Source organism: Saimiri boliviensis, chromosome 2 (genome assembly GCF_048565385.1).
Source record: "Saimiri boliviensis isolate mSaiBol1 chromosome 2, mSaiBol1.pri, whole genome shotgun sequence".
Taxonomy (NCBI): Eukaryota; Metazoa; Chordata; class Mammalia; order Primates; family Cebidae; genus Saimiri; species Saimiri boliviensis.
The window spans coordinates 138,567,785-138,586,106 of NC_133450.1; the positions used below are offsets into that span (position 1 = coordinate 138,567,785).

An 18,322-nucleotide genomic window follows, 5' to 3' on the forward strand; every position below is an offset into this window, starting at 1 on the left:
GGGGTGCTGGCACTGATGACTGCTCCGCTCTGTGAATGTGCTTAAAACTGAAAAATGCTTCAAGTGGCAAATTTTATGGTATGTGTATTTGACAATGTTTTTTAAATTGGAAAAAATAAAATTAATTACTTTTTAAGTTAAAAAGAAATTACCTACCTATAATAAAGCAAAGTATATCTTCATCTGAAAAAAAAATGACTCGCATGTGAAGTAGAACAGCTCAGGCCGGCGGGGCATGGCGGCTCACGCCTGTCATCCCAGTGCTGCAAGGCCGAGGCGGGCGGATCACTTGAGGTCAGGAGTTTACCGAGACCAGCCTGGCCCACCTGATGAAACCCGTCTCTACTAAACACTAACAAAATGTAGCCCAGTTTGGTGGCAGGTGCCTGTAGTCCCAGCTAGGTGGGAGGCTGAGGTTGCACTGTGCCACTGCACTCGAGCCTGGGTGACGGCGGGACTCCATCTCAAAAAAACAAAAAGGAACAGCTCCGACTGCAGTCTCTGAGGTTGGACAGGCCTGGGTCTAATGCTATTCCATTCATCAGCTGTGTAAAGCCTGGGGCGGGCAGTCACTCACCTCTCTAAGCCTCAGTTTCCCCTCTGTAAAATGGGAGTAACAGTAGCACCAGATTGCAAGGCTGTCATGGGGCCTTGCGACCCGTGTGGGCACCCACAGGCCTTGGTAGAGAGCTGCTGGGGTCTAGAGCCAACAGGTGAGTGTGGCAGGGACCGCACAGGGGACGGGCTGACTCTTTACTTCTCACCGCGGAGCACGTGGTGTCGAAGAGGTGTTTGTAACCGAGTCCAGGACAGTGGTGTCTTTTCGGCCTGGTGTGAGAATTCCCTGGGATTCGGTTGCTGCAATTCTTCTTTTTCTCAGCAGGTGTTAAGTTCTGCAGCATCACTCCCTGGCTCTGAGTTCCCCTCCTCCAGGCCCGAGGGGTCCCAGGGAGGAGAGGTAAGGAGTGCCGACGCCTGGCCCCCCGCAGCCCAGGCTTACCCAGCAGCTCACTGTCCAGGCACCTCTTTCTTTACAGAGGATGATACTGGGCAAGAAGAGGCAGTTTAGAAACATGCCACTTCAAAGGTGGTGTTCCTAGAAAGAAAATTGCACTAATTTTAACAAAACTTGAGCTCTGGGAAGGGTACAAGGGGTTTGAGCTGCCGCCATCAGTCAGCGCCCTCTCCTCCCAGCTGCACGGAATGGTCTTGAATTGTGAGGTGTCAGGAGGTGAAGCTGGCTGAGGCTGAGGCTGGGCTTCGCCTCCCGGTCCTCCCCGAAGCTAAAGGTGGTTGGAATATCAGCTTTACATGAGGACGAGAATCTTAAGCTAACCCTGGCTTTTTTCCCTTTTGAATCATGTTGATTGCAATGACATCACAAAGCTGTTGAAATGGAACTGACGGCTTGCAGCAGTGACTGCATGTTGACCCTGTCCGTGTCTGTGTGTGTTCTTGCTGTTTTGTAGCTTTCACGCTGTAGTTCAATGAGTTCATTATCACGTGAAGTGAGCCAGCACTTTAATCAGGTACCTGCGGCTGGTGGTCCTCACTAACAGAGCTCACGTGTGCCGCCTGTGTCCCTGAGCACGCGGTGCTGGTTCGCGGCATGCGCTTTGCCACTAACCTCGCCCGTTGTCCCCTGAGCGTCAAGTGACCGGGAGTGCGGTGTTCTGTTTTTCTGATTTTTTTATTTTTGAGACAGATTTTCGCTTTCTGCCCAGGCTGGAGTGCGGTGGCACAATCTCAGCTCACCGCAACCTCCGCCTCCCGGGTTCAAGCAATTCTCCTGCCCCAGCCTCCTGAGTAGCTGGGATTACAGGCACGTGCCTCCACGCCTGGCTAATTGTGTATTTTTAGTAGAGATGGTGTTTCTCCATGTTGGTCAGGCTGGTCTCGAACTCCCAACCTCAGGTGATCTGCCCACCTCAGCCTCCCAGAATGCTGGGATTATAGCAGTGTTCCTTTAAATGGCCTTAAAGAGGGGTTGCTGTTCAGTATCCACATGCACCAGGCGACTGGACTGAGCCCGAGTGTCCTAGTGAACGAGCAGGTTCTGTCATTTTTCTCCTTCCGAACTGGCTTTTCCAATGATGGGCTGGGGGTGTGACCTCGATCTGGGAGTGCTTGTTGGATCAGTGTGCTCTCCTTTGGAAGGAAGGTTTCTTCTTTCTGATCAAGCACGAGAAGGTTGGTCTGAGGCCAGGGTGAGTCCTGCAGCCAGTGTGGGAGGGAGGTGAAGGAGCATTTGCGGGTGTGCCTGTCGCAGCACCAGCCGCAACCCTTCCACCTGCGCAGGAGAGCCCTGTCACCGCTGGAGCCTGAGATCTGCGGCACCCGCGCCTCCTAACCCTCGCCTGCTCAGCGCGCCTTCCCATTGCCTGTCGCGGTGCTTCAGACATTGGCTCTGCACGTTGCTTTATGTTTGCCATTTTTCCATGAACCATTAAGTAACTAAATCCGGTGTCGCAAGAAGTGTCTCTGACTTGCTTCCGTAGCTTCTTTAAAAGTCCTGTAAATCCTGCGTAGAGGTGGTATCTGTATCTGCAGTTGAGATGCCAGCTGCTGTGCAGCGCAGCCCTACTGAGGCGACTCTCTGTGCTTCTCAGGCTCCTGGTGACCTCCCTGCTGCAGGGGGCCCTCCCGGCGGGCCCGTGCCCTTCTACAACCCTGCTCAGCTGGCACAGGTGAGTGCCCTTGCCTTTCCCCACACAACCCTGACATACCGCTGACTTCCTGGCCCTGCTGCTCAGTGAACGGCACCTTTCTTCCCTGGAGTCTCTTTTTTTTTCTTTGAGGCAGTCTCACTGTCACCCAGGCTAGAGGGCAGTGGCGCAATCACGGCTCACTGCATCCTCTACCGCCTGGATTCAAGAGATTCTCCTGCCTCAGCCTCCTGAGTAGCTGGGACTACAGGCAGTCGCCACCACACCCTACTGCTTTTTGTATTTTTAGTACAGATGGGGTTTCACCATGTTGGCGAGGATGGTCTCAATCTCCTGACCTTGTGATCTGCCCACCTCGGCCTCCCAGAGTTGCAGGCGTGAGCCACTGTGCCCAGCCTGTATGATTTTTATTTCTTTTTCCTAGTAGTTTCTTGACAAAAGGTCCTGGGGTGACTTGGGAGAAGCCTTCCATGTCTGAAGCCACCTTTCTCCCGTGGCCCCTCTGGCGGGTTGGTCGGCGGGTAGAATTCTTGGGCCCGTGTTGTTTTCTTCAGAATTGTAGGTGCTCTTAGGTTTCCTGGTGCCCACGGCTGCTGAGACCCTAGGGCCGTTCTCCCTGCAGCCCTCTCAGGGCCCTGTCCCCTGGGACTAGCAGGCTTCCACACCCTCAGCCCCCTTCAGCTGGAGAGTGTTGGGAATGTTTCCCGTGGTTTCCCTCCCTCAGCCTCGTCTCCCCGCTCCCTTGCCTGTGGAGTGTAGACTGGCAGCCAGTCTGGGGCTGGGGGTGGGGAACTGAGTGGGGACCGAGGCCGGGGCGTCTTGGGATTCAGCCCCATTGTCACCCCAGCCCACCCTCTGGGCCTCACACGCTCTTGACCACAGGCTTCCTGGGCTGGGGCCCAGAGATCTCATCCTGGTCCTTTATGACGAGGCCCCTCAAGCTGCTGCTGGCCATCGCCTGCTTCTGGGTGTCCAGAGTAGTTGATTTTGGGATTGTCCTGCTCCCTGTTGTCTAGTTTGTGCCTTTTTTTTTTTTTTTTTTTTTTTTTTTGAGACGGAGTTTTGCTCTTGTTGCCCAGGCTGGAGTGCAATGGCACGATCTCGGCTCACCGCAGCCTCTGCCTCCTGGGTTCAGGCAATTCTCCTGCCTCAGCCTCCTGAGTAGCTGGGATTACAGGCACGCGCCACCATGCCCAGCTAATTTTTTGTATTTTTAGTAGAGATGGGGTTTCACCATGTTGACCAGGATGGTCTCGATCTCTCGACCTCGTGATCCGCCTGCCTCGGCCTCCCAAAGTGCTGGGATTACAGGCTTGAGCCACCGCGCCCGGCTAGTTTGTGCCTTTACAAAAATTCCTTGGCTTTTTCCTGAGTGAGGCTTTGTGAGGGAGCAAGAGCGGATGCCTGCATCAGCTGGCCAAATGCTCCTGGGGTCCCAGCGTCCCCTGCAGCAGGCCAGGCCCGGCCACTGCCCCTCCCTGCACTCTGGACACCCGTTCTGGCTCTGCAGAGCAGCTCCAGGTCCCACGCCCCTGACGAAACTGCGGCACCTCCTGGCTGCCCTCACGGCAAACACTGATGGTTAAGGATTCAGTGCTTTCAAGGCAGCCCAGGGCTTGGCACTGACTCGTTTGGTACCAGAGTCTTTTAAAAACAAATGCTAAGCCCTCAGCTTGTCAGTGTCAGTGGCCTACGTGGTGCATTCTGTAGACCAGCACCCTGCCCCCCTACGCCCAAGTGCTGCCTGCCCTGGGAGCAGGACGCAGAGGTGGGTGCTGTGGGTCTTGTTGCAGGCCTGCGGCGCCTCTGGGAGCTCAAGGCTAGGACGGATCAGCCAGAGGAAGCACCCGGTGCTGAACTAGGCTCGCCCCTTTGTGAACTCGCACGTGGAGCCCTGACGCTGCTGTGCTCCCCAGGAACCCGACTGACCGCCGTGACCGCCACCACGTCCCTAGGGAGACAGCTGTGATGCCGAGCTGCTCGCACGTTGCGCCTCCCGCTCCCCACCCATCCTAATGAATTATTTTGAAAATTAATTCCACCGTCCTTGCAGATGCTGATGGAAAGACTGAACCTTTGACTCAGAAGTGTTTGCTGAAAAGAATGACTTGACTTTCTTAGTCATTTCGGGTGATTGAAGGGTGTGGTATTCCTGCTCATTTAAGAATGCTCCATTCCCTGACGCTGGAGCTGTCTCTGCCACAGGAGAGCCACACGCTCAGTAGTAACCGGGGCCTGCCTCTCCAAGCTCAGCTGCGAGTCCCGCACTTACTTTAAGGTGCCAGGAGCAAAGAGCGACTGGCTGAGTGGGACCCCAAACCCTGCTCTGCACCAGCGGGACCCTCGCCGTGTTTGGACCTGACTGAATGAGTGGAGGGCACTGTGTTCTCAGTCAGCGTCTCGGGGGAGCCGCGGGGTTCTTTGAGCATCAGTTCACAGCTTTTGAGAGAGGCCCTAGTTACTGAAGTGAATTTCTTTCCTGCTGCAAAGATGAAGTTTCCAGCCTCACTTTCCTTTCTGTGCCCTGATAAGGACCATGGGTGATTTTTGTGCACCCAGAGTGCTGGCCACTGCCCACCCACCAGGTGTGGCCCAGTTACTGGGAAGAAGCCCAGAGAGCCGACTGTCTGACATGATGGCTCCGGGTGGCCATCCAGGGTGAAAACGCAACTGTGACGTTTGATTTGGGCTTCGTTTTGTGCGTGGGAGTCACTCAGACTCACTGTTAAGGAGGCTGGATGCGGTTCTCTAAACGGCTGCCCTTCCCCCTCCTGTGAGCACTTCTGTGCTGCAGTCCATGTGACCCACTTTCTCACCCAGGGGACACTGGCTCAGGGGTCGGCAGCATTTTGGGGACAGCAGCTGTGGAACCTGGTATTTCTGCCCCGATGTCGCCACACTGAGACTTAAGAGTAGCTCCCTGTGGACTTGGCCCTGTGTTCGACCCTGATGCAAAGCTTTAAGGCTTCTCTGACTGTTCTGAAAACTCCTCATATTCTTGTCATGTCTAAAGAGACAAAAAAAGATTTAAATACTAATAAAAATCAGTAGATAATTTCTGCAGGTTCTGCTGGGGAACATAAACCGTTTGGTGTTTTAAATTTCAGTGTAGAAATGGTAGAATGTGGAATCAGCACGGGCCCTTCCTGGCTTTCTGTTTCACTTGATCATTTAGCAGAGACCCCCAGGATGTTTTCCAGAATGTTTCACAGGCGCGTCTGCTGGATCCATTTGTCCTTGTCACTTGGAGAAAGGCCAGTCCCTGTGACGGGGCAGCCCTCTCTGTCCCTTGGTCAGCTCGTGTGGTTCCAGGGACCTCCGGTCGGCCCTGCCTCTGTTCTCGGGTCGACTGCCACGACTTTTGATTCAAGAAGCTTCCCCCAGGCGGAAGCAGCTATTTTTCCTAAATGCGAATTGTTACATTGCAAATTGTTGAATAAAATATTTTGCGCTCCTTCAAGCACCTTCACCTGTAGTTCCTTTTGGTTTGCTAGAAGCGAGTGAGTGCAGGTGTCTGGCCCTCGCCAGGTCCCGATGGGGACCCGCCCTCGCTGGGACCTGCCGGGCCTCCCGGCTGCAGGTTGGGGGGTCGTGGGAGCCCTGTCCGGGCCCCGCGCGGCGCGGTCCTCCGGCCGCCAGGGGCCGCTGTGGGCGGGGCGGGGACCGGGCGTGGGGCGGGGCGGGACGGGGCGCGGGCCGGCGGCGGTCGTTGCTAGGGCCCGGCCGGGCTGACTCCGTCTCTGGGCGTCCGGGCCTCCGCGGGCGCGGGTAGGGGGTCGGGGCTCGGCCTCGGTGTCTGCGGGTCTGGCCGGGGGGCCTGGGTCCCGCCCCTCCTTCCGAGCCGCGTCCCGGTCGCGGTCGAGCCTCCCACGCGACAGGCGCCCGCCCGCCCGTCCCCCCACCCTGCCTGCGGCCCGCCCTGGGGTCGGCGTCGGGGAGCCCCGAAGGGCCGCGGTACCCGGGGTCCGGGCCATGCGGCAGCCGCCCCGGCCCCTCCGCGACCACTCCCGGCCCGAGCGGGAGCCGCTGCGGCGTTTCTGCCCCGCGCTGCGCCGCCGACCCCGGACCCGGCAGCCGTGACCCCTCCCGCGGGGGCCCGACCATGCCGTCCAAGGCGGCGAGCCTGCGGCCCTCGGAGCCGGCCCCGCAGCCGCCGGGAGGGAGGACGCTCCGGGGACCGCTTCCCGGCGCCGACGGAGCGCTGGCGCCGCGCGAGGAGTCCCCCCACGACGCCCCGAGCCCCGAGAGCCCCGCGCTGGGTGGCAGCGCTCCGGCCGCGCTCAGCGGCGAGGAACCCCCGGCCCAGGCGGCACCCATCGCACCGCGGCCCCCCGCCAGGCCTCGGCTGGAGCGAGCCCTGTCCCTGGACGACAGAGGCTGGAGGAGGCGGCGTTTTCGCGGCAGCCAGGAGAACCTGGAAGCCCGGAATGGGACCAGCCCCTCCAGGGGCTCCGTGCAGAGCGAGGGCCCCGGCGCCCCCGCCCACAGCGTCTCCCCGCCCTGCCTGAGCGCGTCCCTGCAGGAGATCCCCAAGTCCCGCAGGGCCCCGGGCAGTGAGAGGGGGAGCCCGTCATCGGGGAGTGACCCCCTCTCCGGGGTGGCCGGCAGCGCCCCGAACCTCCTGCACAGAGACGCCACCGTGGCGGGGAGCTCGCCCAGGCTGCCCGGCCTGCCGCCCCCGCGCCCCCTGCCTGCGCTGGGCCTGGACATCGCCTCCGACTCCCTGAGGACCGCAAACAAGGTGGACCCGGAGCTTGCGGACTACAGGCTCCGCGCGCAGCCCCGCCTGGTGCGGGCCCACAGCAGCCTGGGCCCCGGCCGGCCCCGGAGCCCCCTGGCCTGCGATGACTGCTCCCTTCGCTCGGCCAGATCCTCCTTCAGCCTCCTGGCCCCCATCCGCACCAAGGACGTCCGCAGCAGGTAGGGCCTGGGGCGCAGGCTGCCAGAACCCCGCCAGGGGCTTCCCGTCAGCAGCAGCGTTTAAGATGCCTCAACAGAAAAAACGAAGCAGGTCTCCCGCAGCCACCCCGTCTCCCAGCCCCTCCCCGCAGCAGTGAGCGCCCTTCCCGGCTCTCCCAAACTTCCCAGAACTTTTCCTGTGCGTTTCAGAACCACTCCTGGGCACGATGTCGTATTGAGGTAGACAAGATGGCACCCTGCATACAATCATGGCTGTTTTTCTTTAGTCTTGGGAATTGTTCTTTGAGACCAGTCTTGCTCTGTCACCCAGGCTGGAGTGCACTGACCCAACCTCGGCTCACTGCAGCCTCCGCCTCCCGGGTTCAAGCGATTCTCCTGCCTCAGCCTCCCGAGTAGCTGGAATTACAGGCTGCACCACCATGCCTGGCTAATTTTTGTATTTTTGGTAGAGACGGGGTTTCACCGTGATGGCCAGGCTGGTCTTGAACTCTTGACCTCATGATCCACCCGCCTCAGCCTCCCACAGTGCTGGGATGACAGGCGTGACCGCTGCACCGGCCCGGCCGAGGCTGGGAATGTTGTCAGTGCCTGTGATCTGCCCTCTTGATGGTTTTCTGTTTGTTTCCTGCTCTTTTGCCCAGGCTGGAGCACAGTGGCGTGATCCTGGCTCACTGCAGCCTCCGCCTCCTGGGTTCAAGGGAGTGATTCTCTCTTGAAGCGATTCTCCTGCCTCAGCCTTCCGAGTATCCAGGATTACAGGCGCCTGCCAGCACACCCCGCTAAATTTTGTATTTGTAGTAGAGACGAGATTTCGCCATGTTGGCCAGGCTGGTCTCGAACTCCCAGCCTTGGCCTCCCAAAGTGCTGGGATTACAAGTGTGGGCCCCAGCGCCCAGCCCGCCCCCTTTGTTTTTTCTGCTGCAAGAGGCCCAAGATGTACTGAGGCATACTTTCCATCAGCTGCTTGCTCACGGGGAACATTTTGGTGGGCTCCAGCTGGAAGGAACTGCAGCCGAACCCACGACCTCTCCCCAGCCTGGTCTCGTTTTGGGGTCTCGGCCTGGGGGCCTCTCCCAAGATGCTCCCACTCTGGCCTGGCAGAAGCACCGGCACCTTTGTTTCCTCCCCTTCCCGCTGCACACTGCCCACATCTCGTCTGTCTGCTGCGGTGGGAGACGGGGCAGGTGTGAGAAGGGAGAAGTGAGAGCTAGTTTCTGCTTTGGTGTCCGCGGGCCCATGGTAACCCCTGACCACGGACTGGGAGGCTTGAGACAGCAGAGCTGGACGGTCTCCCAGTTCTAGAGGCCAAAAGTCTAAAATCTAAGGTGCAGCCAGGCCAGCCTCTCTCCAGAGGCTCGGGGAGGGTCCTCCCTGTCTCCCCCTGCTCCTGGGGCCCGGTTGCCCTCGGCTTGTGGCCGCACGCCGCAGTCTCTGCTCCATCTTTACGTGGCCTCGTTCCCATCTCTCTGTGTTCCCGGCTCTTTTTATAGGGACACCAGTCGTTGAATTTACTGCCCCCCCTAAATCTACGGTGATCTCAAGATCCTTGATAGAGTACATTTGCAAAGACACCTTTCCAAATACGGTCCCACTCCGAGGGTCTGCAGGTCGAGGCGGACGTGGCTTTAGGCATCACTGTCTGGCTCACCGCAGACCCCGAAAGTAGCCTTACCTCCCTGCACCTGGGTCCACCGGCAGGGAGGCAGCTCAGCTCCGGCTCCCCCACCACACTCCCCTCCTGCCCATGGATGGAGCAGCTGCGATCACATACAGTGCAAAACTGTTTGTTTTGTTAAAATAATTCACTGTGGGGCTCCTAGTAAAGAGTGAGATTTCACCGGGCGCGGTGGCTCAAGCCTGTAATCCCAGCACTTTGGGAGGCCGAGGCGGGTGGATCACGAGGTCGAGAGATCGAGACCATCCTGGTCAACATGGTGAAACCCCGTCTCCACTAAAAATACAAAAAATTAGCTGGGCGTGGTGGCGCGTGCCTGTAATCCCAGCTACTCAGGAGGCTGAGACAGGAGAATTGCCTGAACCCAGGAGGCAGAGGTTGCGGTGAGCCGAGATCGCGCCATTGCACTCCAGCCTGGGTAACAAGAGCGAAACTCCGTCTCAAAAAAAAAAAAAAAAAGAGTGAGATTTCTTAGCGTATCACATTTTAAAATTGTTTGGTTCACATAGATACACCTGTTACAGGACATGAGAGGCATGTCTCAGATTTGGATCAACCAACCAGGAAACGTGGTTTAATGTAGATCCTTTAACCCAGTTCTGCTGCCTGAAAACGTCCATTTCCAGACTGTTCTAGAATAGGTCCATTCTAGAATAGGGGTTGGCACACTGTCAAGGGCAGGGGCACAGACAGTGGGGACCAAGGGGCGTCTGTGTGCTAGTGAAGCTGTTAGGGACACACATTTGAACCTCACGTTTTCATGGGTCCAGAAATGTTCTTTTTTTCTTTCTCTGCCGTTCCACACAATGGAAGCCATTCTGAGCTCGTGGCCCGCACGTGCACAGGCTGGGTCCGCCCTGTTCCAGAATGGCTGCTGGCTTTTGCTGGTGCCTGGGGGCTGCTGGGGCGGGGCAGGTGGGGGCGCTTTCCCCACAATTCCTCTTCCTCCGAGAGCCGGCTCAGAGTGCTGCCGCTGGCCTGAGTGTCCTCATGCAGAAGTCTTGGCCCTGGATGGGAGTTGGAGGCAGCTCTGCCCCTGCCTGTGTCTGGACGCTGGACACAGTGAGGGCCACCCCTGGCCTGCTGTTCACTAACCACACTCTGGATGGAGCTGGGCAGACCGACCACGCGGCTGCTGGTGTGGCCACGGTGGGCCTGTGCCGTGGGCTTCGAGTCTGGTGACTGAGGAGCCCCTGCTCGGCCCGGGGTCATTTCACAGCAGTGGCCACAGGCACACCCTCTGTCCCAAATGACCACTGTGTGAACGCAGCTGTCCCGTCCGGGAGTGAGCAGTTTCTGGGGTGAGGTAGGAAGGTTCCTCCCGGCTGAGGTGATTTGATCGTGTCCGATGAAGCTTGGTGAGCTGCGCCCCAGGGTTGGAGAAGTTCTCACGGGAGGTAACCAGAATCGGCGCTGGTGTCCCGTCAGCTGTGACTTGGGAAACACCTGCGTCGTTTCATCTCCTGCAGAGGAATACTGGTTTCTGTCTGCGGACGAAGGTGTAAGACTGATTCTCTTAGCAAGTTAGGATGAAAAGCACAAGTGAGGCCGAGGCGGGTGGATCACCTGAGGTCAGGAGTTCAAGACCAGCCTGGCCAACTTACCAAAACCCCATCTCTAATAAATAAACAAAAATTAGCTGGGTGCAGTGGCATGCACCTGTAATCCCAGCAACTCAGGAGGCCGAGGCAGAAGAATCGCTTGAATCTGGGAGGCAGACGTTGCAGTGAGCCGAGATCACGCCACCGGATTCCAGCCCGGCCACCACCCTCACGTGCCTCTTCACGGGAGGTGGTGAGGGGGTGTGAACCCGCCTTGGTGTTTGTGCAACCAGGTTGCGCCTTGTCCTGGAGAGCAGGCAGCAGTGCTGCGGGGCCGCGGAGAGTCCTTGCTCAGGGCTGGGGCAGCTCCTGACATTCCATGCGTTGTGCTGTTGTCCCTGGGGACCTGGCCGAGCCTCCCAGGGATGTGTCCTGTGCCTGGCCCCAAGCTTGGTTTCCTTCCGTCACAGGAGCTACCTGGAGGGCAGCCTCCTGGCCAGCGGGGCCCTGTTGGGGGCGGAGGAGCTGGCCCGATACTTCCCAGACCGGAATGTGGCACTCTTTGTGGCCACCTGGAACATGCAGGGCCAGAAGGTGAGCCGGGCGGGACGGGGCGGCCTGGGCGGGGTGGCGCCTGGCGGGAACGGGGGCAGGTGCGGGGCGCTGGCAGATGTGAGCGAGGGAGACCCGGTAGCTCTGTGCCTCGTCCTGGGGCCCCGAGGTGCCCCCCACTGCCGACTGGCACAGGAGGGTGAGAGCGGGTGAGGACCCCCATCCCCCAGAGCTCCCACGGGCACCTCCCTGGTCATGTGGCTACAGGGAGGAGGGGAGAGGGTGGGGCGCTAGGCCTGGCCGAGAATCGCCTGCTCACGGTGAGCAGGAGGGTGGCCAGCACAGTGCACTTGTGGTGGCTTGGGGGCAGGTGGGCAGCACAGGCCGGGGTCACAGTGATGGGGGGTCAGACGGGTGGTCATTGGACAGATTTTTGTTTGGAGAGGGAAACTGAGGCTGAGGGCCAATCTGAGCTGTGTTTGGCGTGTTGGAGGCTGCCTTGGAGACCAAGCAGGCAGATTCCTTCTTGGCCTTGGCCTCAGTTTCCCCTCATTCTGAAGAGTCGCCGGGACTCTGCAGTGGGATCGGCCCACAGGCGCCTGCAGGTTTCGGGAGGAGCCGGCCGGCCCATGGTGTTCGTGGTCCCTCCTTCCAGGAGCTCCCGCCCAGCCTGGACGAGTTCTTGCTCCCGGCCGAGGCCGACTACGCCCAGGACCTGTACGCCATCGGGGTCCAGGAGGGCTGCTCCGACAGGTAGGGAGGCCGCTGTGCCTGCAGCTGCTGGCGCTGAGACCTGGGTCACGGCCACGCACGGGCAGTCTCCAAGCCTGGCTGGAACGTGCGAGCCAGTTTTTTTCCCAGTAACGACTGGGAGAGTCTAAGATCAATGACATTTTATTGCTGGTGAACAAATTGTCGTCTGAGAGTAGCAGGACAGCGGGGAGCGGGGCCGGGCTCCGAGGCCTCCTGGGGCCCGTGCATCCACGTGGGTGCTCTGCGGGAAGGAGCCCAGGCCCTGAGTTGAGGTGGCTTCACCCCTCTGGCCCCTGAGTCACGCAGCAGGAGGAGGTCTGCTCACCGAGTCTCAGCAGGGCCCCGGGGGGCCACTTTAGTGGAACTGGGGCCTGTGGCCCCCGACTCTGGCCCACCAGGCCCCTTGGCAAATGTGTCTCGGTGTAAGACATCGAGGCCGGGCCATGGCGTTTCCCTGGTAGCTCCCGGAGGGGGCTCTGGGTGGCAGGTCTGGGGTGGCGGAGCTGGGGACCGTGTGCCCGAGCCAGCTGCGCGTCCTCATCCGTAGGCGGGAGTGGGAGACTCGCCTGCAGGAGACGCTGGGCCCGCACTATGTGCTACTGGCGTCCGCCGCCCACGGTGTGCTCTACATGGCGCTGTTTATCCGTCGGGACCTCATCTGGTTCTGCTCAGGTGGGCGCGGCTGGAGGGTGGCAGCCCCTCTCTACGGCTGACCGGGCCTTGGTGGGAGAGTCACACTTTGCATCTGGGATCTGGGGGCTGCTGCGTCACACACGGGCTCCACAGCGAGCCCCCACTGGCGCGGGGGGTCCCGCCACGACCCTGGCCTGGCAGGGTCGCAGGCAAGCTGAGGGCTGTCTTCCCACAGAGGTGGAGTCCTCCACGGTCACCACACGCATCGTGTCTCAGATCAAGACCAAGGGGGCCTTGGGCGTCAGCTTCACCTTTTTCGGCACCTCCTTCCTCTTCATCACGTCCCACTTCACCTGTAAGTTGCTAGGTGCCCACATCGCAGGTGCTGTGGGAGAAGAGCCTGACCGGGACACCATCCGGGGCAGGGGTCCCGGCCGCTGGCTTCGTCTTCCATCCAGGGCCTGGGGCGGGCACCGTGTTTGCAAAGACCCATGCCGAGGACCCCACAGCCGACCCCGACATGAGGCCTGTGCTGTGCAGAGCCCAGAGCTCTGTCCTCTAAGGCGGAAGCATCACTGGCCGGGCCTGGCAGCAGGTTCCCAGTGGGCCTACACCTGCAAACAGTGGGCAGGCAGGCATGGTCCAGAGGTGCTGTTCTTGAGGGAGATTCGAGCATCCGGAGCTGTGTGGCCCCCACCCCATTTCTGCTCCTGCAGCTGGCGACGGGAAGGTGGCGGAGCGGCTGCTGGACTACACCAGGACCGTGCAAGCCCTGGCCCTGCCCAGAAACGTGCCAGACACCAACCCCTACCGTTCCAGCGCAGGTGAGGGCGCACGCTGAGGGTGGGTGGCGCTGCCGTGGTCCACGTGGGCTCCCGTCGTTTTTAGGGCTGTGCTGCAGAGGAGCGTCCTGAGCTTTGGGAATCAAGGGCCGGAAAGTCCAGCATGGCCCCTCACAGTTCTTTAGCCCGGTTAGGTGTGGGGGAGATGACTGCCCACTCAGAGCATGGCCAGCTAGCCTGGGTCCTGGTCCTCCACTGCCCACCCCACTGCCTCCACTGGCTGTGTGGCAAGGCGCAGAGACGTGGCCACCAGCTGCCGTGGGCGCTGCCTGCTCTTGGGGCCGCCCCAGGTGCCTTCTGGAGCTTTCCCAACTCAAATCCCACCCAGACGGCCCGGCCCTGCCGGCTGACGCCTGAGGTCCCCAAGACCCCCTTCCTCCGGGAACCACTGCCAGCCACGTTCTGGGGAAGGGAAGGGCCTGCCGGCGCTCTGCCCATGCCCACACGTGGCCCACTGTGCCGCAGCGGACGTCACCACCCGCTTCGACCAGGTGTTCTGGTTCGGAGACTTCAATTTCCGCCTGAGCGGCGGGCGCGCGGCCGTGGATGCCCTCCTGGGCCAGGGCCTGGCAGTGGATGTGCCGGCGCTGCTGGAGCACGACCAGCTCATCCGGGAGATGAGGAGAGGTGAGGGCTGCGGGGCGGCTGTGGCGGGAGGTGAGCAGCGGTGAGGGCTGGTGGGGGCGGCTGTGGCGGGAGGTGAGCAGCGGTGAGGGCTGGTGGAGGCGGCTGTGGCAGGAGGTGAGCAGGGGTGAGGGCTGCAGGGCACAGCTGGAGCGAGCTGGCCTGAGCCGCTTCGAGTGCCCATCCCTGGCAGGGTCCATCTTCAAGGGCTTCCAGGAGCCGGACATTCACTTCCTCCCGTCATACAAGTTTGACATTGGGAAGGACACGTACGACAGCACCTCCAAGCAGAGGACGCCTTCCTACACGGTGAGCACGGCTCGCGGCCATCCACTCGTCCCTGCGGAGCGCCTCCACGTCAGGCACCTCCCGCAGCCGGGAGCTGAAGCCTGGTGTCGGGGTCCCCGCCCGGCCTCGTGGCCCGAGTCCCCTTTGGTGGAGAACAGCACCCTTTCCAGAGGTGTTTTCAAGGCTGGGTGAGCTGGCGGAAGCTCCAAGGCCTGGCACACGGGGCATCACCGACACCCTCACTCTCCCGCCAGGCCCAGGGCTCCAGCTCTGGGCAGGTCCCATCTGCTGGAAGCCTCGAGAAGCCACTGAGGCAGGGCTGGGCAGGAGCAGCCGGGTCCACAGGTCTCTCTTGAGTGGCGAGGGACAGGCCCTGGCCCAGCTGGCCCCACACCAGACGACAAAACAGAAATGAGGGTTGGGGGTCCCAGAAGGCTCCCTCGGCGGGGGCACTTGAGAACAGTGGGGAGGTCAGTGGGCCACACCCCACAGCTCCTGGCAAGTAACTGGACCTCCTGCCTCCGGAACCTTCCCGAAGGACCGCGTCTTGTACCGAAGCCGCCACAAGGGTGACATCTGTCCAGTGAGGTACTCTTCCTGCGCCGGGATCAGGACGTCCGACCACCGCCCCGTGTACGGCCTGTTCCGGGTGAAAGTGAGGCCCGGGCGAGACAAGTCAGTGTCCTCCTCCCGCCTTCCTCTCGGGCCGGGGGCGGGGCTGTGCCTGGAGGGGGGCGCGGGTGGACGTCGGGGCGCATGCCATCATCCCGGGAGCTAGGAGGGTCGCTGTCATTGTGGGGTTGCACGTGGGGCTTTGTCCTGGGACCTTCAGAGCTGTGCGTCCGGATTGGTGGGACTCCTGGAAGGGGAAGAAGGCGGGAAGGGGAGAGGATCCCGAGGGCGAGGGGAGGCCCGCTCAGGGCCTGGGCCTGGCTGGCTGGAGGGAGGAGGGCCGTGAGCACTCAAGCATCTGCCCCGTCCTTCCTGCAACTGTCCCAGGAACAGGCCTCCTGTGCTTAGAGGCAGCACCAGCACGGCCAGCGCCCTCCTAACAGCCCCTCCTCCAGACCTGGGCGCCCTCTTAACACCCCACCCTCGGGTCCCCAGGAGCCCCTAACGCCCCCTCCTCCAGGCTCAGCCTCCTCCTAACGCCCCCTCCTCCATGTCCCGGCCTCCTCCTAATGCCCCGTTCTGGGCTCAGCCCCCTCCTCAGGTCCCCAGCCCCTCCAAATGCCCCCTCCTCAGGTCCCCAGCCCCTCCTAACGCCCCCTCCTCAGGTCCCCAGCCCCTCCTAATGCCCCCTCCTCCATGTCCAGGCCCCCTGTTCTGGGCTCAGCCCCCTCCTAACGTCTCCTCCTCCTCCAGGCTCAGCTCCCTCCTAACGCCCCCTCCTCCGTGTCCGGGCCCCTCCCCCAAGATCCCCTGTTCTGGGCTCAGCCCCCTCCTAATATCTCCCCCTCTTCCACAGCATTCCCCTGGCAGCCGGCAAATTTGATAGAGAACTGTACTTGATAGGAATTAAAAGACGGATTTCGAAGGAAATTCAGAGGCAGCAAGCGCTGCAGAGTCAGAGCTCCAGCACCATCTGTTCCGTTTCTTGAAGTTTGCTGAACAAGGACTCAAAACTGCGATACGGGGTGGTTGTATCTTAGCAAAACCCACTGGGAAGAACAAAGAATGGGCCGCCTTTTGGGGACCCGAGAACCAATGCCGGGCCACGGGACTGTGCCTGCGTCCCCGGAGGGAAGCCACCCCTCACAGCCGAGCGAGCCCACCCTTGTCCGTGGCAGGTCCGCCGGCATGGATGCACAGGGCTTACACCCGCCTGGCGGCACCACATCCCAGCCACTCTCTGGGTGACATCAGAATCCAGTCCTCAGCAGCTCCCATGCCCTGGGGAGTCACTGGGCCCCGTGCTCTGCACCGGCCTCTCCACACCCGCGGCAGGCGCCCATCTGTGTCGTCCTGCCAGCCCGTCAAACACGCGCCAAGGGCTGGGTCCTCCCTTGTCTGAGCACCCCATGTCACACAGGTGTCCAGAGTGAGGCTGCATCTGGAGTGGGTGACCCTCAGGCCTCAGAGCTGGCTCCAGAGCCCAGCTGAGGAAGCCATAGTTTCCAGGATGTGACGTGGTTCACCCCTCACTAGGCTGCAGGTCGCCTGCTGTGGGGCGAGGAGGCCAGCACCCCAGCATGAGGGCTGCCCCCGCCCCCAGAGTGAGAAGCCACCTCCCCGTTTTTCTCAGGCCAAGCCTGCAGGCGAGAAAGCCTCTCATGGCTTTGGTGACTTAGACCATTCGCTTCTGTAACTACAGCCACAGAATGATGTTAATGGAGCCGTGTGGAGCCTAGGCGGGAAACTGCTGGAAGCCCAGGATGCCACCACCTTGAACACCGAGGCCAGGGATACCCCCCACGTCCAGGCTCGCTCTTAAAGAGTTCAGACGTGTCCGTCCCTACAGCCCCAGGCTCTGCTTGGAAAGTTTAGATCCATCCATTCTTGCTTTGTGTCCCATCCCATCTCTTGCAAAAAATGTAGTCTTTGAATGTGAAAATCTAGGCACATTCAACCTAGTCTTTTAAATTATTTATTTTTCCATATTTATATTTTTAAATAAATGCATATATTGAGTCTAAACTCTTTCTGGTCAAAGACCGAAACGTGAAAGAAACAGTACACACGCACACCCCGTTCTCACAATGTCCCTGTTTTAAAGGCTGTAAAATCCACAGGTAAAAATGTGGTCTCTGCCCTCAACAGCTCACCTCCCTCTTGTCTGGTTCATCTCCTGTGTCTTTAAAATCATGCATTTGACCAGGCACAGCAGCTGGTGCCTGTAATCCCAGCACTTTGGGAGGCTGAGGCAGGTGGATCACCTGAGGTCAGGAGTTTGAGACCTGCCCCCCCATCTCTACTAAAAATATAAAAATTAACCAGGCATGATGGTGTGCACCATCCCAGGCTGAGCCAGGAGAATCGCTTGAACCCAGGAGTCAGAGGTTACAGTGAGCCTAGACTGCGCTACTGCACTCCAGCCTGGAAAACAGATCAAGATTCCCATCTCAAAAAAATAGATGAAGTCCTGCACTCCTAGTTCACTGCCCCGGAGATCAGCATTAGTTGGAAAAGAGCGTTTTGAGGAAGACACAGACACAATACTTCAGACCTGATGAACCATGCTGGTTATCCACAATTCAGTGAGTAATACAATTTGTACCAACAGCAGCTGAGAAAGTACAGAAACAAGAAACACCCAATCTCCTGATGAGAAATAGTCTCTCGGGTTGGGCGCGGTGGCTCACACCTGTGATCCCAGCACTTTGGGAGGCCGAGGGGCGGATCACAAGGTCAGGAGTTGAAGAAAGCTTGGCCAATATGGTGAAACCCCCCCATCTACTAAAAATACAAAAATTAGCCGAGTGGCCTGTAGTCCAGCTACGCGGGAGGCTGGGGCAGAATTGCTTGAACCCAGAAGGCAGAGGTTGCAGTGAGCTGAGACTGCGCCACTGCACTCCAGCCTGGATGACACAGTAAGATTGTGTCTCAAAAAAAAAAAAAAAAAAAAAAAAAAGTCTCTTGATAGAAATTCCATTAATGAAAGGGCACAGCCAATCTTCTAATTTCAATAAACTAGTCTGATAGCCTGTATGTATAAGATACCGGGTCGGGTGTGGGGGCTCATACCTGTAATCCTAGCACTTTGGGAGGCTGAAGGCAGATTGCCTGAGCTCAGGAGTTCAAGACAAGCCTGGGCAACATGGTGAAACTCATCTCTACTGAAATGCAATTAATTTAGCTGGGCGGGGCGGCGTGTGACTGTAATTCCAG

The 18,322-nt window shown here is 59.6% G+C and overlaps 2 protein-coding genes across 19 annotated transcripts in view; both read left to right on the forward strand.

Annotated features, from left to right (window-relative positions):
• Positions 1 to 6,126, forward strand: part of SEC16A (SEC16 homolog A, endoplasmic reticulum export factor) — a 42,911-nt gene extending 36,785 nt beyond the window's left edge. For 5 of the 13 annotated variants that reach the window (XM_010352160.3, XM_039461257.2, XM_074394496.1 and 2 more), the window contains 4 exons: positions 881 to 958; positions 1,470 to 1,529; positions 2,610 to 2,687; positions 4,460 to 6,126. In XM_010352160.3, coding sequence (XP_010350462.1) covers positions 881 to 958; positions 1,470 to 1,529; positions 2,610 to 2,687; positions 4,460 to 4,528 — 285 coding nt within the window. In that variant the 3' untranslated portion in view covers positions 4,529 to 6,126. The other 8 variants (XM_039461258.2, XM_039461259.2, XM_039461261.2 and 5 more) reach the window with 8 other exon arrangements.
• Positions 6,127 to 6,362: 236 nt separating this feature from the next.
• Positions 6,363 to 17,131, forward strand: INPP5E (inositol polyphosphate-5-phosphatase E). 6 transcript variants are annotated; one of them, XM_003941419.4, is made up of 10 exons: positions 6,363 to 7,586; positions 11,273 to 11,396; positions 12,010 to 12,107; positions 12,655 to 12,779; positions 12,976 to 13,095; positions 13,457 to 13,564; positions 14,048 to 14,209; positions 14,400 to 14,515; positions 15,033 to 15,169; positions 15,963 to 17,131. In XM_003941419.4, exons 1-10 carry the CDS (start codon positions 6,769 to 6,771, stop codon positions 16,093 to 16,095), a joined length of 1,941 nt encoding a protein of 646 aa, XP_003941468.2. In that variant the 5' UTR covers positions 6,363 to 6,768; the 3' UTR covers positions 16,096 to 17,131. The 6 variants fall into 6 exon arrangements, 3 of the variants coding, with proteins under 3 accessions (XP_003941468.2, XP_074250600.1, XP_074250599.1); XM_074394499.1 differs by having other exon boundaries at positions 15,033 to 15,149; positions 15,963 to 16,072; XR_012516458.1 differs by having other exon boundaries at positions 12,976 to 13,564; positions 14,414 to 14,515; positions 15,033 to 15,149; positions 15,963 to 16,043.
• Positions 17,132 to 18,322: the final 1,191 nt, after the last annotated feature.

Bases quoted from the DNA above. Each gene is read 5' to 3' on its own strand.
- INPP5E (XM_074394498.1), top strand. From the start codon at position 6,769: ATGCCGTCCAAGGCGGCGAGCCTGCGGCCCTCGGAGCCGGCCCCGCAG. The intron at 11,397-12,009 runs GTGAGCCGGGCG...CCCTCCTTCCAG, and splicing joins GGAACATGCAGGGCCAGAAG to GAGCTCCCGCCCAGCCTGGA. The intron at 14,210-14,413 runs GTGAGGGCTGCG...TCCATCTTCAAG, and splicing joins CATCCGGGAGATGAGGAGAG to GGCTTCCAGGAGCCGGACAT.